This window comes from Condylura cristata, unplaced genomic scaffold, assembly GCF_000260355.1.
Source record: "Condylura cristata isolate star-nosed mole 26May11 unplaced genomic scaffold, ConCri1.0 scaffold00018, whole genome shotgun sequence".
Taxonomy (NCBI): domain Eukaryota; kingdom Metazoa; phylum Chordata; class Mammalia; order Eulipotyphla; family Talpidae; genus Condylura; species Condylura cristata.
In genome coordinates, this window is record NW_004567119.1 from 11,879,976 (window position 1) to 11,896,575 (window position 16,600).

The 16,600-nt window shown below is 40.4% G+C and overlaps 2 protein-coding genes across 5 annotated transcripts in view; one reads left to right on the forward strand and one right to left on the reverse strand.

Annotated features, from left to right (window-relative positions):
• Positions 1-813: 813 nt before the first annotated feature.
• On the reverse strand, positions 814-8,337 carry TIGD4 (tigger transposable element derived 4). The gene is made up of 2 exons (XM_004685328.2): positions 8,283-8,337; positions 814-3,829 (listed from the first exon to the last, which is right to left on the reverse strand). Exon 2 carries the CDS (start codon positions 3,288-3,290, stop codon positions 1,752-1,754), a length of 1,539 nt encoding a protein of 512 aa, XP_004685385.1. The 5' UTR covers positions 3,291-3,829; positions 8,283-8,337; the 3' UTR covers positions 814-1,751.
• A 653-nt stretch (positions 8,338-8,990) lies between these two features.
• Positions 8,991-16,600, forward strand: part of ARFIP1 (ADP-ribosylation factor interacting protein 1) — a 65,740-nt gene continuing 58,130 nt past the window's right edge. For 3 of the 4 annotated variants that reach the window (XM_012727004.1, XM_012727007.1, XM_012727006.1), the window contains exon 1: positions 8,998-9,233. The gene's annotated coding sequence lies outside the window, so the exon portion shown is untranslated. Of the gene's footprint in view, positions 9,234-16,600 lie in introns of all 4 variants that reach the window. The other variant, XM_004685330.2, reaches the window with a different exon arrangement.

The following is a 16,600-nucleotide window of genomic DNA, read 5'->3' on the forward strand; positions in this document are numbered from 1 at the left end:
AGAACTCCTTTTATAGAATAAGGCAAGAAGCAGTGGGATACGGCTGAGGAACACAGGACAGCTGGCAAGGAGTTACTGCATTTTAGTTTGGGGCTGAGGTTTTAGCCAAACGAGCTTGCCAGGTTTAATTATCTCATTTATAAAAATGGAAATAAAGATTCTTAAAGAAGAATTCCTATGTCATAGTACCTGGAATAGTTTAATAAAAATATTTGATATCCAGCTGGACTAAAGTAGACAACAACAGGAAAAACCAAAATCTTATTGAGGGTCTGATATACGCCAGTGCAGGAGCGGCAGGTCAGCTTCGTAAAAGTTGCTAGTCCATGATGGTTACACACTAGGAATTCTAATCAAATGATGAATAAACTGCTTTTAATTAAATTTAAATAACCCATATTTCACACTAAAAGAAACATTCTTAATTTTAATACACTTCAAGGGTCACTATTACTCAACCTCAAAAGCAGATTAAATCAGTAGTAGAAAATAAAAATTCTGTATTTCTTTCCAAATATATCATTTATTGGCAGACTAATAATTCATAACAAGAATAATCTGCATAATGTTTTACATTTTTAAAAAATACTTTTCAAAGAGGCTCTTCAGGTAGCTCTAATGTTAAATAAGCACAGTACATAAAATTTAACAACAGAAAGTTCTGACACAGTGTTATATTTTTCTTCTCTATAAAGACTATTTTATAGATGAAGAGTAAATAATTTCAAACAATATTTTAAAATCTCTGTCAACCCAATACAAATTTAATCTAAAATGTCACTCTGAATTTGAAAAAAACACCAACAACAAAAAACAGGATTAATACATCAAAATAAATCGAAAGGTCACTCAAGACCTTCCTGAAAATAAAATTCAGCAAAATCAAGAAAACCAGTAATATAGATTAAAAACTTCAGCTGTGAAAACCTGAAAACTAAGAATTTTGGTTCACAGAGATCCACCACATTATTTTCTTTTTAATAACTATATATATTTTTATATTTACTTTAAGAATTACTGTATTAAAATATAATTATCACAAGAGCTTAATAAATAGCTCAATGTATTTTTTCTATTAAACACACACATGGATATACAAATATTCAGGAGGAATCTGTATCTTCTGTTAACAGATAACAAAAAACAACTGATGATGTCATAGTCTTTCACTAAATCTTACCTAGAAATAACTGGAAAGTAGTAAGACATATTTTTAATCACTTTGGTGTATAATTGAGTCAGATTTATTTTCAGAATTTCTTATAAGGGAGATTAGCTGGTTATGACAAAAATTAAGTAATTCAAAATTAATGCTTGATATTTAATAGTTTGAATATACAGATCTTAATGAAAATAAATATCCAAGCAATTGATATTTTGTATCTTAGATGAGGTAGATAAATTAAAATATTCTAAAACATGTCCTAACTTAAAAGAACATACAGTCACCAGTTCAACTTGGATGAACCAGATAGATGGGGAGTCTTTTTATTTGACGTATCTAACATATGCTTCAAGTACAAGGTCTCTGAGTATATTTACTACTCCCCCAAACCTTGGTAAACTGGAACTCATATATTTCACTTACTTACTCTTTACTTAACCTACCCAGGAAACTGTTATTCAGGCCAGAGACATCTGTGATTAAACAGATAGTTTTCATGTTTAAGTGGTACTTTCCCTTTACATACCTTTTATGGTAAAATACATCAGGAAAAGCTATGACTCCTCAGATATTGTACAATCAATAGTTACTTAGATGATAAAGAGTTAATAAAAATTTCAAGGTCGGCTAAAGAATTATGGAGCCCATCATGCACTTCTTGACTTCTAAGAAAATGTTTAAGAGTCTCTAAGGCAGTTACTGCCTCGGTTTGCGATGGTGAAGGGGGCTCGGTTCCCAGAGAGCCACCATCATCCTCTTCATCAGAAGCATAAAATCCAGTTTCATCTGCCTGACTTTCTGTCTTCCACACCGAGTCTCCGGCCGGCGCCGCCTCGCAAGCCTCCAGGTCATCGTCCAGGGCTGCGTACTCCTCCACAGACAGGCCTTCCGGGAACTCCACGCCCGCCGCCCTCGCATGGGCCACCAAGTCCAGCCCCGTGTCCAGCTCTGCCTTTGTCTCGTCACTTTCTCCCTTCTGAAATTTGAAGCCTGCCTCCTCGTAGCTCTTGACAATAGTCTCTGGGGTTACAGTCCGCCAACAGAGATGAAGCATATCAACTGCATCCAGTAGAGAAAATGTAAATTCTCGGCTGTCTTCCACAGAGCTTAAAAATTTCTTGATGAGACAGTGTCGATATTTAATTTTCAGGTTTTGAATAACACCCTGTTTCATAGCTATAAATTTGGAAGATAAACATGATGGGAAAAATGCTAACTCAATAGACTTAAGGTTCTTTACTTCTGGGTGAGAAGGAAAAGAATCAACAAAAATCACCACTCTTCGTTGCTGCGCTTGAAATTTCTCATCAAGCTGGCGCATCCACTGTTCAAATACATCTGAGGTCATCCAAGCCATTCTGTTAGCTTCATAATACACAGGCAATGATTTTATACCTTTGAAGCAACGTGGGTTCCTGTTTTTTCCAATAACAAGCAAAGGGAGTTTCTCTGAGCCATCCATGTTTGTGCCGACCACCAAAGTTATTCTGTCTTTGCACAATTTTCCAATTGAGCATGTTTCTCCTTTAAATGCAAATGTATTTGTAGGTAACATTCGATAAAGCAGCCCAGTCTCTTTTATATTAAAAACATTTTTAGGATGATAGTCATTTAAATAATAAGGAAGCACATTTTGGTGCCAGACAGCTGACGGGTCTACCGATATGCCCGGAGCTTCCACAGGCTGGGCTCTGAACACCAAACCATACCTGGATTTAAAGCGATCCAGCCAACCATTACTGCACTTAAAATCATTATGTCCCAGTTTCTGGGCAAAATCATTAGCTTTTAGACGTAACATTGGACCATTAACTGGGACATTTAGACACTGAGCAATTCGATACCACCTCATTAAAGCCTCTTCCAGATCTGTGTAAAAAGCAGTTCTCAGTCTTTTTCTCTTTGGATCAAATCTCAGAGATTCAAAGGCTTCTAGAACTTTGTCTTTATTCTTCATAATAGAAGATAACGAATTTTTCTTTATTCCATATTCAGCTGCGATCTCCGCTTTCTTCTTGCCACTTTCTACTGCATTTATAATGTCAATCTTTTCTTCAATGGAGAGACTTTTCTTCTTCTTTACTGTTACAGCCAGAGACGAGGCATCCCCAGAAGCTTCTGCCATCTCAATCAGTGTTTCTGTAGCGGTTTCTCAGATTCCTTGTATCTGTTTCTTCAATTAACTTTCTTTTCCAGTGTGGTACAAATTGCTGCTTTCTAGTCTATTTCATATACTGAAAGATTCTAATCACTTTGTTTCTCAAGAAATTGATGAGTAAATGTAATTTTTCAAAGGATTTGAATAAGAGAAAGGTTAGCTGCAGCTAGAAGATTTTAGAACAGAAACTACCTTCCCAGGACTTTATGTAGCTCACTTTATAGTTTATTCAGAGTTCCAGAAGTCAGGCTAAAATAGAAATCTCATTATGTCAAGCCTGTCCAGTCCTGCTGATATATTTTTGGAACTTCAATCCTTTAAGATGATCCATTTTATCCATGTGCGCATTCAACCTCTTATTAATTCTCCACAGAAGGCCTCAGAGATAAGAAGAAAAAGCATTCAGTAATTTTCAGGCAAAACATTACCCATTAATTTCCAAGTATCTTCAGGGTGGAGAAGAAAATGGCAAAATCCTTCTAGAACTTGACATATATTTTCTGTCTCTTGAAAATATTAAAAAAAAATCAGTATTAGCAACATTTTAACTGAATATCAAAAAGAACATTTATACTAATTAGCTATGCTTTTAATCATAATGAAAATAATAGCAACATGCTTCTGAAAACACAATTACCAAAGTTTCTAGGAGAAATGCTTACCGCCTAAAGCCGCCCTCGGTAAAAAAGCACTCTAACTCCACTTGGGCATGTTAATTCTTAGTTGCCTTTGAATACATACTTCTTAAATAAATCAGACAAATTTAAACTGGTTTGAAAATGTGGACTTACTGAAATTAAAGCACTAAAAATGATGCTGGCAAGATCCTTGGTGGCTATCTTTTACATGAAGTCACAGACTGCCCTCTCTGACTTCTCTAAAGAAAAACACACTCAGACAGCAGTCACAAGGTTCGACTTTTAATAGCATGTGGGAGACGATGTCTCCTAGAAGTCTGGCAGAAGATGGTTCATGAAAATGCAAATCAAATTATTCCATTATACATTTTAAAAATCCAAATCTTATTCTACCTAAATGCTTAAAAACCCAACAACTCTTCTTTCAATTTGACACATTAGCCAAGCACGCAGGGACCAGGAATAGTTGACAAAATGCATGGGAATAAACAACTAGGTGGAGAAAGTGTAGAAGACCTAGGCTAAGAGTAAGGAGGAGTGACTGAGTCTTGGTCTGAACCTCAGAGGATCTCTGTTATCTATAAAAGAAAAGGTTGATCATAGTATAAGGATATGGACTTTGGTGCCAAACAGGCCTGCATTGAGAAAGTGGCTGCCAGTTAGTACTTTCTGTGCTCCTGGGTAATTTCCTTAACCATCTGAACCCTCAATTCCTTATCTGTAAAATAGGAGTGACTATTTTACAGTTACTGCAGATTTGATGAGTTTCAGTGAGAATGTAAGGCTTAACATAGTACTTAGCACCTTCCAAGATGTTCAATAATGTTTAGTGACAATCTCACCATCATTATTTATACGAATTTTTTATACTCTTTGACTGTGTCAACCTATAAAATTCAGGGTTTACAGAATCCTATTTGCAAACATAAGCAACAGTCTCACCTTAAATATATTCTGAAACAGTACTGCTGTATGAACAGTCACAGGTCCCCAAATGGGCTCGCCACTGCCTTCCCAGCTAGCATGCCCCCTTCTAGAATCTCAGGTCTACCCCAGGCCAAAGTAAGAAGTTCAGTGGATGTTGCTAAGGTGTGAAAGTGGGGGTACTCCATCCTATCATTCTTTTCTGATCCTCCAGGTTTCAAGATGATACGTGATTTCTGCACAGTTTTTTTTGGCCAAGCTTTTTGTCAAAACTCCTCTGCCTTGGCTGTCCAAATCAAAGGAGTCATTCTGTTTCATAGGAATTACAAACCAGACCAGCTTTTTCCCTAACAAAAAGAATAAAACACTAAGACTGCCTAATCAATGGGGATGACATTTTAATCCTAGAGTATAACATTTGGGACTACTTTTATTATTATTATTATTATTATTAGCAGGAATTAATGGTAGAAGTACTCATTCTCTCAAGTAAACTCACTATCCCTTGAAAATACTAGAGCAGGGAAATGCTGTATGTAACACATGTTAGGGAGTGCTTGCACTATGTCAGTAGTAAAGCTAACTGAAGAATAAGAATAGGGAGAATTCACCAAAAAGAGACTTACTAATTGAACTCCAAAGGAAACCATGGTCAACTATACTATTAGTAAAATATAAATCTTCAAAAGGAGACACCCTGGTTTTTGTTTTTGTTTCTGCCTGTCAGAAAGACAGTATCTAGCGTTTGCCAGGATATGGTAACATGGGTTGTTCGGAAGCATATCACCTGGTACAAAGCTTATAACGGAGGGTAAATCAGCACTAATACCTGAGATATGTGCAGAGCTTTTACCAGCAAATTCATACCTAGGATTCTATCCCAAGTGAATAATTGCAGATGTAAAAAAACCTACTACGTAACATATATTTTTTCTATATCTCTGTAACAGCTGCCACACATTTAGTGACTTAAGACAACACCCGTTTACTGTCTCATTGGCTTTGGGTTGAAAACCCAGGTGGTCTCCATAGAGGCCTGTATTTAGGGTCCCATAAGGCAGCGATCAGGTGTCAGGCAGGTGGTGCTCTCCTCTGGGAGCTCCAGGTCAGACTCTGCTTCTGGGCTCACTCATTTCATTTGAAGCCCCTGGCAGTTGTAAGAGTGAAGTCCCTGGGGTTTTTGTTGGTGGTCAGCAGAGAATTTTCTCTTCCTAGAGGCCTACCTCCGCTCCTTGCCTGTGGCCCTCTTCATTTCTTGTGCAGGATTTCTCTCAAGCCTCCAGTTTCTCTGACTTCCTCTGTTGTCGCTACTGCAGAAAATACTCTGCTCTCAAGTCTCAAGTGATCAGTTTAGACCCACCCAGCTATTTTCCCCTTTGATAAACTCAAAGCCAACTTACATTTGCAAATAAATAGTACCTGCTTTGTGAAAAAACATATTAATATCAGTAAAAGCAATAGCAGTGCAAAGGTGAATGAGTAGATAATCCCTATGTCATAAATATATATGGCAGTTATTCCCTTTTTTCTTTCTGACCTTTCCAAACATGCCAATCGAGAAAAAGTAGTACTTTATTCTTGCTAGCAGAATGGGGAGGCAGAATTCTTCAAGCTCATGGGCAAAGGGAAAAAGAAAGAACAGGTGATAGACATCCCACATCTAAGCAGAGATAGATTTAAAATAAGTTTTTTAGTATGAAAAAATTTCCCACAAGTCCAAAGAATACATGCTACTACTTCTTTTTCCCAAAGTAAGTCCACAGAATTTCACCAGCTGAAGTAGCTTCCAGGATTTTCTGCAAGCCAACCTGAATTCTAATTTCCCCAAGGGGCAGCAGGAAAGATTAAAACTGTTAACAGTCTTGCACAGCAAAACACTATGTATGGGACTAATTATGCACAGGACCAGCATCACACTAAGTACTACCTAATTTGATCCATAGCACTTTCACCCAGTAGAAGTTGGCATTAGCTCTAAGTCCACCAGAATCTCTATCAATACCACCAGCAGCTACCAAGGAAACAATCCAGGTAAGGATAAATAACAAGCAGATGCCCATCTTTCTAATATAAGAAACACCTCTGAGCCTATGTCCATAGTGAAGCTAAGTGTCTCCAAATGCAAGAAACAGCTTGCAAGAATCCAGTAAGGCACCAGCCAGCTCAAAAGGTTAAGTGTGTGTTGTTCAAGCACCACTGAGTACTGCGTGAACCTCCAAGTCACTCTTCTGAAATTCTAAGATGAACACTTGGACGTAGCTACTCATCTCCACTCCATACTTATACAATAAGAGCAGTAATTATCCTAGATTGGCATCTTTATCTTCCATGAGAAAATAAACCAGGGTGACTCTGACATTCATAGCAGGCTATAGCACTAAAATTATAGCTGGAAAGATACATTTGCTGTTTTTGGTTACGCCATTTAAAATAAGAGCCGGTACCGGATGTCAGTACCGTTGTCAAAGGTGTCTTGGAGATCTTAGACAACAAATTGTTATCTACTTTTGAAAAGACTTGGTGTCACCTAATAGTCATGGCTAAAGTGACCACATCTATACAGGGATGTACTTTCACTATGGTGAAGCTCCCCAGAAAAGCAGAGTTCTGCATGTAAGTATGTAGTCATTAAAAATGTCTTGTCCGCGACCCTCCCTGGTGGCGCAGCGGGTTAAAGCACAGCACTAAGAAGCTAAAGCCACTTCAGCATGAGTTCGATCCCCGCTGTGCCCCGGGAGGTGATCCACAAGGTGTGGCAGTCCTCTCCTGACCCACCCGCTGCTCCCCTCAGCAGTGTACTTCCTCTATCTGCCTGTTCTGCTCCCCACTCTGTCTCTGGTGAATCCTCTCACTGTCCCTGCACCTTTGGCCTATACCCCAGTTCTATATGAATAAATACATAGATTTTTAAAAAAATGTCTTGTCCGCCAAGGGGAAAAGCAAAGGCAGACGAGATGTACCGTGGAGAGAAGTGGTAAATCTTACAGAGTGTACCTGTCGTCCTTTACAAGTCTACAAGTGAAATGGTGGTAAAAGTGAGTGAAATGGTAGTAAAACTGAGCATGGGAAGTTGTCAAAAGAAAAGCAGTTCCGAAGTTTAAGGGAAAATGTGCGTGGCTGGATCAGCTCCCTGTGCTGCCTGTGAGTCTCAGGTTATGATAGCAGCGCCGTGGACTCACACATTCCCTCCAATCAGTGCTGGGGATTGGGATACGTCAATTTAGGAAACAACAACGGGCTCTAGAAGGAGTTGTTGAACGATGTCTGTAGTTAGGAGAGCGACCTACTCTGTAGCTAGGAGAGCAATCTACTTGCGGAGTAACGGGGAAAGCAGAGAAAGAAGTCGATCAGTAGGAAAAGGAAAGAGTTGTAGGAAAGAATAGCATCAGGGACTCACAGAAAGTGATCCCAAAGCCAAGTAACAGGAACTCCGGGACGTCGGGCGTGGGGGGTCTGGTACTCCTGAAGGGGGTGGGCGCGAACGATGTTGCCGGAGGAGGGCTCTCGGCTTAGGCGAAGCAAGAACGAGACACTCGCACCCCGCCAGCTTCCTAACCCCGCATCCTCTCCGCGCTCCCACCCCTCGGGACTGGAATAACCTGCTGCGTGCTCTCCGGCAGCTGAGCAAGAGGCTTTGGCTCTCCAGTGGCACTCGTGGCGGTGAGCTACGTCTGTTCCGCCCTCCCGCCGGCTCACCGTCTGGTGGGGGACGCCTAAAGCGTGAGGCCGGGGTGTGTGAATGAGAAAGATGGGGCGCTGTGGGCTTCTGGAGACGCCCGGCCACTCAAAATCAGGCCGACGCGCCCTTCCACTAGCTCCCAGCTCTGGCAGGTGCATGGAGACCCGCGCTCACACCCCTCTATGATCCCGCGGCGGCCAGAAAATTACCGGGGCAACGGCGACAGCGAGGCCCCGGATGTGGTTGCTAGGGCCGCAGCGCGAGGGGCGGGGCTAGCCGTCCGTGGCGAGGCAGAGGGAGCCTCCACTGAGGTGCGCGCACCATCGAGACGTGGCGGGACCCGTCACATGGAGGGAGAGAGGGGCCGTCCAGGACAGACCAGCGCTACTTCCGGCCTCCTCACTTCCGGCTCCGCTGCTCCGGGCGCTGGAGCCGCAGGGCGAGTTGAGAGGCTGCTGGCTCTGGTGTCCTCGGCGGTTGGTCAGTGTGCGGCGGTGACAGCTGCTGTTGCTCCCCGCCCCCCGAGGATCCGTGGTGTGTGGGGGGGAGGGGAAGGAAAAAAGGCCCAGGTCGCGTTTCCGCTCATTTCTTGCCAGGCTTCGGGCGATTCAAGAGAGCGGCGGCAGCGCTAATCCTCGACGTGAGAGCTGCCGGGTCGCCCGCAGACAGGTGAGGGCGGAACTGGCGGGCTGGGAGAGGCGGGGCAAGCTGGTCTGGGGTGGTGGGCGGGAGCGGACACGTTGCCTTCGGGGTTCGCTGTTCGAGACTCTGGACACTTCTTCCCTTAGTCTGCGTCCGATCTGCCCGAGTATTTGGCTTTCGGTTTCTATCCCTTCATCACTCCTGGTGCCCTGAGTGTACCCCGGAACAACCGGGTGAAGAGGGTGCTTCCAGGGCAGCACCCTCTGTTAGCTTTGCATGCATTGGGTGGGCTAAGGGCGGCGTGATCCAGGTCTTAATCAGCTTAAGTCTCGGCGGGGCCACCTTCGGAAAGTTTGGTATCCAGCCGGATCCTCTCCTGGCCGTGCCCCACTTCCTGTCTCCCACCGAGAGGGGTGGGGAGACAGGGATCGTCCCTTGGAGAGGTTCTCTGGCCAGCGGTGCCGGGAGGAGCCTTGCCTAGGAAATGTCCCAAGCCTGACTGTGCTTATGAGGCCGTCCAAGGAATGCTGGAGTTTGGGAAGTAGGTCGTGCTGTTGTCTTGTTCGTTCTCTTGCCAATTTACTACTGTTTACGTGTCCAGGAAAAAGTTTTGTGTCGCGTGTGCGTGTTGAAGAACAGAGTCTAGAAGCTTTTCCCTTTTATTTTATTATTGCTTCCTTTGTTTTGTTCTTATCTCCCTCTTGAGCCCTTTGATCGCAAGTTTGTGGCTTACACTTACAGATCTTTCGGCCACCACCTACTAAGACTTTTTTCCTCTCCCTTTCCTCCTAGGTTAAAGGGTATCACATCTCTAACTTTATTCTTATTTGATAAGGGAAAATGGTAGATTTACACAACTTTTCTAAAACCTGTGCTTTCATCTACAAGGGTGTGTTCACGTCTGCCATTTAATGAACATATTGGCATAGAAATGTGCACCAGAATTGGTATGTTAAGTCAGCCCAGTGTTAAGGTTGCAGGGTTAGTGTCATTGCTGCCACAGGTTTCTCGCTTCCCTTTTAGTATCATTTAGTAGGTTATTTTTCGGTTCTCACATTGCTCAAAAATTTCCCATGTAAATTAATGGTAATAGCATTCCCAAACCCCAGTCACACTAAATAGGAACTTTCTACATCCGTATAGTAGGGAAAACCTGTATCTTTAAATGACTACGAGTTTACCATCTGTTAATACTGTTTTTAATTCCACCTTTTTCCCATTTGCTCTGTTTTTTTCCCTTCTGGTTGAACATGACCATCACCAGCACCTGATCACATCTAACAGTCATTATCTGAGAAAGTGGACAGTATTTCTAATCTTATCTTTTGGATTAAATCTCTGCCTTGGTACTTTGGCTTCCTTTTCAAATTGATAAATTAGCTTTCCTTGCCTCGTGTTTGTCTTAATCCTGAGGGGCTGTGGCCCATGACCTAAGGTCATTGACTCTCATTCTCATCCCCACCCGTGAAATTATGTGCAAAGTTTTGTTTGTATGCATTCCCCCACTCCAGGAAATGTCCATTCATTTTGTCAGATAGTCAGAGGAAATATAACACCTCCGATGATTTAACACCACTCCTTAGAAAGAGACTTGCTAAAGTTAATGAAACTTTTTTTGTAGAAGCTTATGCTTTCAAAATATAAATGATTTGTTTTGAATCAAGGAGAGTAAAATGCAGAGATTCTGGCATTATGCTGAAATCTTTTAGTTTACTACAAACCTTCATGGTTTCTAAATTTCTTTCCAGAACTAGAGAAGGAAGTAAAACTGCCTGCTTATTTATTTCCTGAGCCTGCTTATTTAGTTCCTGATTTGTGGTTTTGAGGTTTCTTTGTAGTGATAGCTGGTTGTGGCCAATGCTGTGAATATCCAGTGAATTTATAAATTGGTGTTTCTGCTATTGATGTGTCGTGATAACATATTAAAGATGCTAGATAACATATTACTAGCTGCTCAGTACAATTCAAAGTAAAATATTTAAATGGCTTTAGTGCTTTACTCTCATTTTCTTGCTTTTCACTTGCAGCGTCATCTCCTGTAGGCTTTGGCTTTTCTAGGATGTTTCAGTTAGGTGCTCCCTCAGCTCTGGTACGGTGCACTTTATCTCGACCTAGCCTTTTGCACTTTATCTTGACCTCACATTACTTTCCGTTCTATATAAGGTGTTTTAGTGATTGTTTCTCATTTGTAAAAAAAGTTATTATCCTTCCAAGTTTAGAAAGTGTGATTAAGCTTACTGATTTCCTGGGGTTTCTGAAGTGTTTGTTGGTTGAAGGTAGAAGTTCTAAGATTAACCCTTGTTGGTAGAATGTAAGAACTTGAAGAGGCCTATACATTGCACTTGAGTCCAGAGAGTAACCAAAGTACTTTCCTTCTGTCTGACATTGTCCTCACATGGAGAAGCAGAAAACATAACTTTTCTAAAGGAAACTTAACTTTTAGAAAGAAAGAGCAGAGTATGATCAATTACCTTCTTTCTAAGGATAGAGTCAGAAAGTAGATTATATTGTAACAATATTTGTTTGTGTACTGTATACTAGGCACTATGCTGAAATGATGATTTCATCTGATCCTAAAGGCAGTTTATAAAAGTGGCTAAATTTCCCATTTATTAGATGAAGAAACTGAAATTTAATGACTAACTGATATACTTTACAACATAAAGTAATGGACCCAGAATTACACTGCTGGAGCCAAAATTGAGTATGGAGGTCAGACTCCAGCCTGTGATCGCTTTACTTCTAGTCCACAGTCTGCTTCTACCAAATTTCCTTTGTCATTGGAGGAGTTGGGGTTATTGCACCATTTTCTAGCAAATGTTAAGGAAGGGTCCTTCCATTTTTTTGACTGAACACCTGTTTGAATGTCATACTGAAAAGAATGATAAAAAGAAATGAAGGTTTATGCAGTGTTGATAGAGTTTTCTCATGGAGATTGACAAATCTGAATGTGGAATATATGTGTTTGATTATGACAGGGGGAGTGGAAAATGAAAATAAAGGTTTTAAGAAGTGAACTTGGCATTGAAAAAGTCTGGCGATATAAATGCATTTCAAAATAATAAATTTATGCTGGAGTAAAGGATAAATTAGGATGAGGAGTAAATGCAGTGAGGAATTAGGATAATATGGATATGGATTTAAAAACTAGCAATATGTACTGGAAAATGGGCAGTTCTATACAGTATGAAAGATAATGAATTTATAGACTATGACAGTCTAAAAGTCAGTTCAGTATTGTAGGATGTATATAGGAAAAGCTATTTCAAAAACAGTCAGAAAATAATCTTGTTATCTTTAGTCTAACTTTTAAGCGCTGAATAGCTCTTGGAAATTTCTACCTATTCTGTGCAACACAAATGTATATATTTTCTTTTTCCTTTATTTTTCTTTTTTCTTCTTCCCTCCCCTGCTTATTCCCAACTCTTCCACTACTTCTAAACCTTTCTCTTAAAATGATTATAGGCCAGTATTGCTGAAAATGGTTCAATTGTTTGTGGAAATATAGCAGCAGTAGCTTTGCCATAGTCTCACTGACGAGTTCTAAATTACTTCATTTTGTTTATCTGGTAGCATTGGACTGGGGGGACTAGCAGCCCCTAGTTGTTCAGATTTGAGCCCCTTTGGTCCTTTGGAGAAGTGTGAGTGCATATCTTTGGAGCAGGATTGAGTTGGAAGTGAAGCCTAAATCATCCGGAGCAGGGAGTCCATGGACTAACTCCAGTTTCTGTAGCATGAGAGTGAGTTTCCATTTTCCTTTTTGGCTTGATGATACACATAGAAAATAATTGTATTTGTCTGCACACTAAAGCCAGGCTCTCCTTGGCTCCCTGAAGGCTGAGAAGACAGGGTCGATGTTTCACTGCATCTGTAATCCATTCTTAACACATTGGTATTGCCCTAGAGAAGGAAGACGAATGTGCTGTTCTTTGTTTAATAACTTCTGTAAATACTAATTTACAAAGCACTTTCACATATATTACTATTTTATTTTTATTCCAGCCATGTCAAATAGATAGAGCAGATCGCATTATAATGTTACAAATGAAGAAATGGATATTTTAGATAAAGTGCTTTGTATTAGTGCACACACATACTAAGGATGGATCAGGAATTGATCAGGGGGGACTCAGTGGGGTAGTAAAGCAGTGTCATGTAACCTCCTGAATGGCTGGCATTCTTGTTTCAAAGTGCTACCTTCAAGCACCCGGGGCAGTGCCAAATACATAGTAGTTACCATTATTGAGTGCTACTCTAGATTACTGTGCTTTGTAGGTGCTCTGTGTGTTCTTCTTATTTTCTAAAAGCAAATGAGGAAACAGATACAGAAGCAGCAGAAGTGACTGATCCAGGGTAACCCAAGCAGTAAAAAGAGAACAACAGACTCATGCAGAGTTACTCAACTCCAAAGCTTGCACTCTTTTACTGTAGTAACTACCTAGTTTCATGACACTGCAGGGTAAAGGTTGGCTTCCAACTGCCATGCTTGACATTGGTGGCAGAGCAGATAATGATGACATTGGTGAAAGGGATACAAGCAAGTGAACTAGTGTTTTTAGCAGTTTTGAGGTAGACTTTAGGGATGGTGGCTATCCCATAGCATTTCTAAAGTGTTTGGGAGTGGGGTGAGCTGGAAGAGACATGTGGTAAAACTCAAAGGAAGGAGGGCTCTCCCTGGTGGCGCAGCGGGTTAACTATAGCCACTTCCACATGAGTTCGATCCTGCTTGCCCTGGGGGAGATCCACATGGCGAGGCAGATCTCTCCTGACCCGCCCGCTGATCCCCTCAACAGCGTACTTTGATCATTTGCCAGTTCTGCTCCCCACTCTGTCTCTGGTGAATCCTCTCAGCCTCCACATCTCTGGCCTGTACCCCAGTTCTGTACGAATAAATAAATCTTTAAAAAAAAAATTAAAAAACTCGAAGGAATTTGGGCCAATGGCACTACAGGTACTTCTAATGAAAGTGTTAAAAATGTAGGTTATGTGGTAGCTGTTGATGATTAAAGGTAAGTTTATAAATGTATTTTTTTGGTCCATATTTCCTAATTTTTCTGTGTGGCATATTAATTACTTGTAAAGTAAAAAATACTTCTAGGGGTCTACCTGGTGGCCTAGGGGTTAAGTCTCAGTGCTATCACTGCTGTGGCCTGAGTTAATACCCCTGTCCAGGGAACTGACCCACATATGGCACAGCAGACTCCTGTCTTCCCCGCTGATCCCCTTAGCAGCATAATTCAGTAGAATTTACCTGTTCTGCTCCACACTCTGTCTTTGGTGAAACCTTTCACACACTCCATACCTCTGGCCTACACTCCAGTTCCAAAATAAATATTAAATATTTTAATTATACCAGTAATATATATTCTTGAAATAAAATTCAAATAATATAATAAGCAAATGAAATGATAATTTCTATTTCTCTGTCTCTATTGTCCACACCTACTCCCGGTTAATTCACAATGGGAAGCCATTGAAATGTGTTGAGGAAGTTCTAAGCCTCTCTGTCTTAATACCATGGCCACTAGCCACATGTGACTACTTAAATTGGTTGATTAAAATTAAAAGTTCAAGTCCTCAGTCACACTGCCCATATTTCAAGAACACAGAGCCACAGTGGCTAGTGGCTACTCTGTTGGGCAGCAAGGGAATAGTGTGTCTCCAGCAACATCTCCCAAGTCAGCTCAGACTTTAAAATACTAGACGTTAATAACATCACTGGACTGGTGAACCTAGATTTTTGAAATCTGTGTTGTCCATGGTACCTAGCAATTTTGTTTTAGCTGATGAAATAGTATTGCCATGTTTTCTTTCAACTTTTTTTTTTTTTAACTAAATCCAGATGGATGGTTCAAGTATAATATTTGTCTTGGCTATTTGGGAATTTATAGCGAGCTGCTTTTCTGTGAAAAAGATGTCAGCTTTCCTGAGCGCATAGGTGTTTTCTGTCTCCTTCGAGCTCTGGACCGCCATATATTTCTAGTTGACACCCTCTCTTGAAGATCTTAAAGATCTTAAAGATATATTAAATGGCATCTATTTAAGATTAAATTAATTTCTCTTTGTTTCCCAAATAAAATACCAAATGTTGGTCCTCTTTTTTTAATTCTCTTCATCCTTGGTTGATTTTACTGCTCATGTTCTTGGACATAGGCCTTATGAAGAATGAGGCCACAGAACACTGAGTAACTTAGAGTTTCAGCTGCTTTTTGCAAGTAATTTGGTTTTGAGAGTCTTACCCTACTTCCCTCATTTGTTTTTCTGTGACACAGTCTAAATGGGGAAAATATAAGGACTTCTTCAAGTAGTTACTTTTGATACTTGGTTAAAAGTTGGTAATGATAGTGGAGATGGGAATAGTGAGTATCTGGTTGACTTTTAGATTTCTTCTCACGATGCATACAGTTGAGGTTGACCATGTGTGTAGTGCATCTGACTGGTGTGCGTCTGACTTACTGAGCAACCTGAACTTAATTTACCACGATGTGAAGGGACTTAGTGGCATCTAGCAAGTAGCTTTTATAGGTCCCAGATGGTTGCTGATGCAAATGCTTCTCTTGTCTTATTTCTTTTTATTTGCTTATTCTGTTTATGAAAGGAAACATAATTGCATATTATGTGGTAAGCCATTTTGGGGATTTTCTGTCATTGTGTCCATTCATTCTATATTGGAAGCTATTAATTTTAAGTGTTAACTCGGTAGCCTGTTCTTTTCATTGAATTCTTTCATTTTTTTGAGTTAGTTTTACTATTAATTCTTTGCAGTTTTTTAAATGTATTATCAAAACTGCAGATAGTGATAGTTTTACTTCTTTACTTATTCTGATTGATTAATCTTAACCTAATTGTATTGGCTAAATTCTATAATAAAATGTTGAATAGTAGCAGATGGTGGACATTTATGTCTTGTTCCTGATTTTGGTGGAAAAGCCGCTGTTTTTTATTAAGTAAAAGATAGTTATAGGACAAAAGTGTATATCTATTTTACTTGTTGAACAAGATCCCCTTAACTCCTTATCTCTTGAGAATTGAATTTTGAATGGCCGTTGGGTTTTGTTGTTATTTATGGAATTACGTGTTTGTTTCTGCTTAGACTTGCGATATGGTATGTATTAATACATTTCCTTAGCCAATTGAGGAACCAAAATTCCTGAACACATCTTCTTGTTCTTGTGTTACTTTCTTAGTGTGGTATTTGATTACACTTGGAAACAATAAATTTATCCTCTCCAGCATGTGAGGAATAAAAATTTGTTTCTTTGCGGGACCTCCCTGATGGCACAGCCGGTTAAAGCACTGCACTGAGAATCTAAAGCTGCTTCCGCATGAGTTCGATTCCCGCCTGCCCCGGAGGTGACCACATGGCGTGGCAGACCTCTCCTGACCCGCCCGCT

Bases quoted from the DNA above. Each gene is read 5' to 3' on its own strand.
- TIGD4 (XM_004685328.2), bottom strand. From the start codon at position 3,290: ATGGCAGAAGCTTCTGGGGATGCCTCGTCTCTGGCTGTAACAGTAAAG.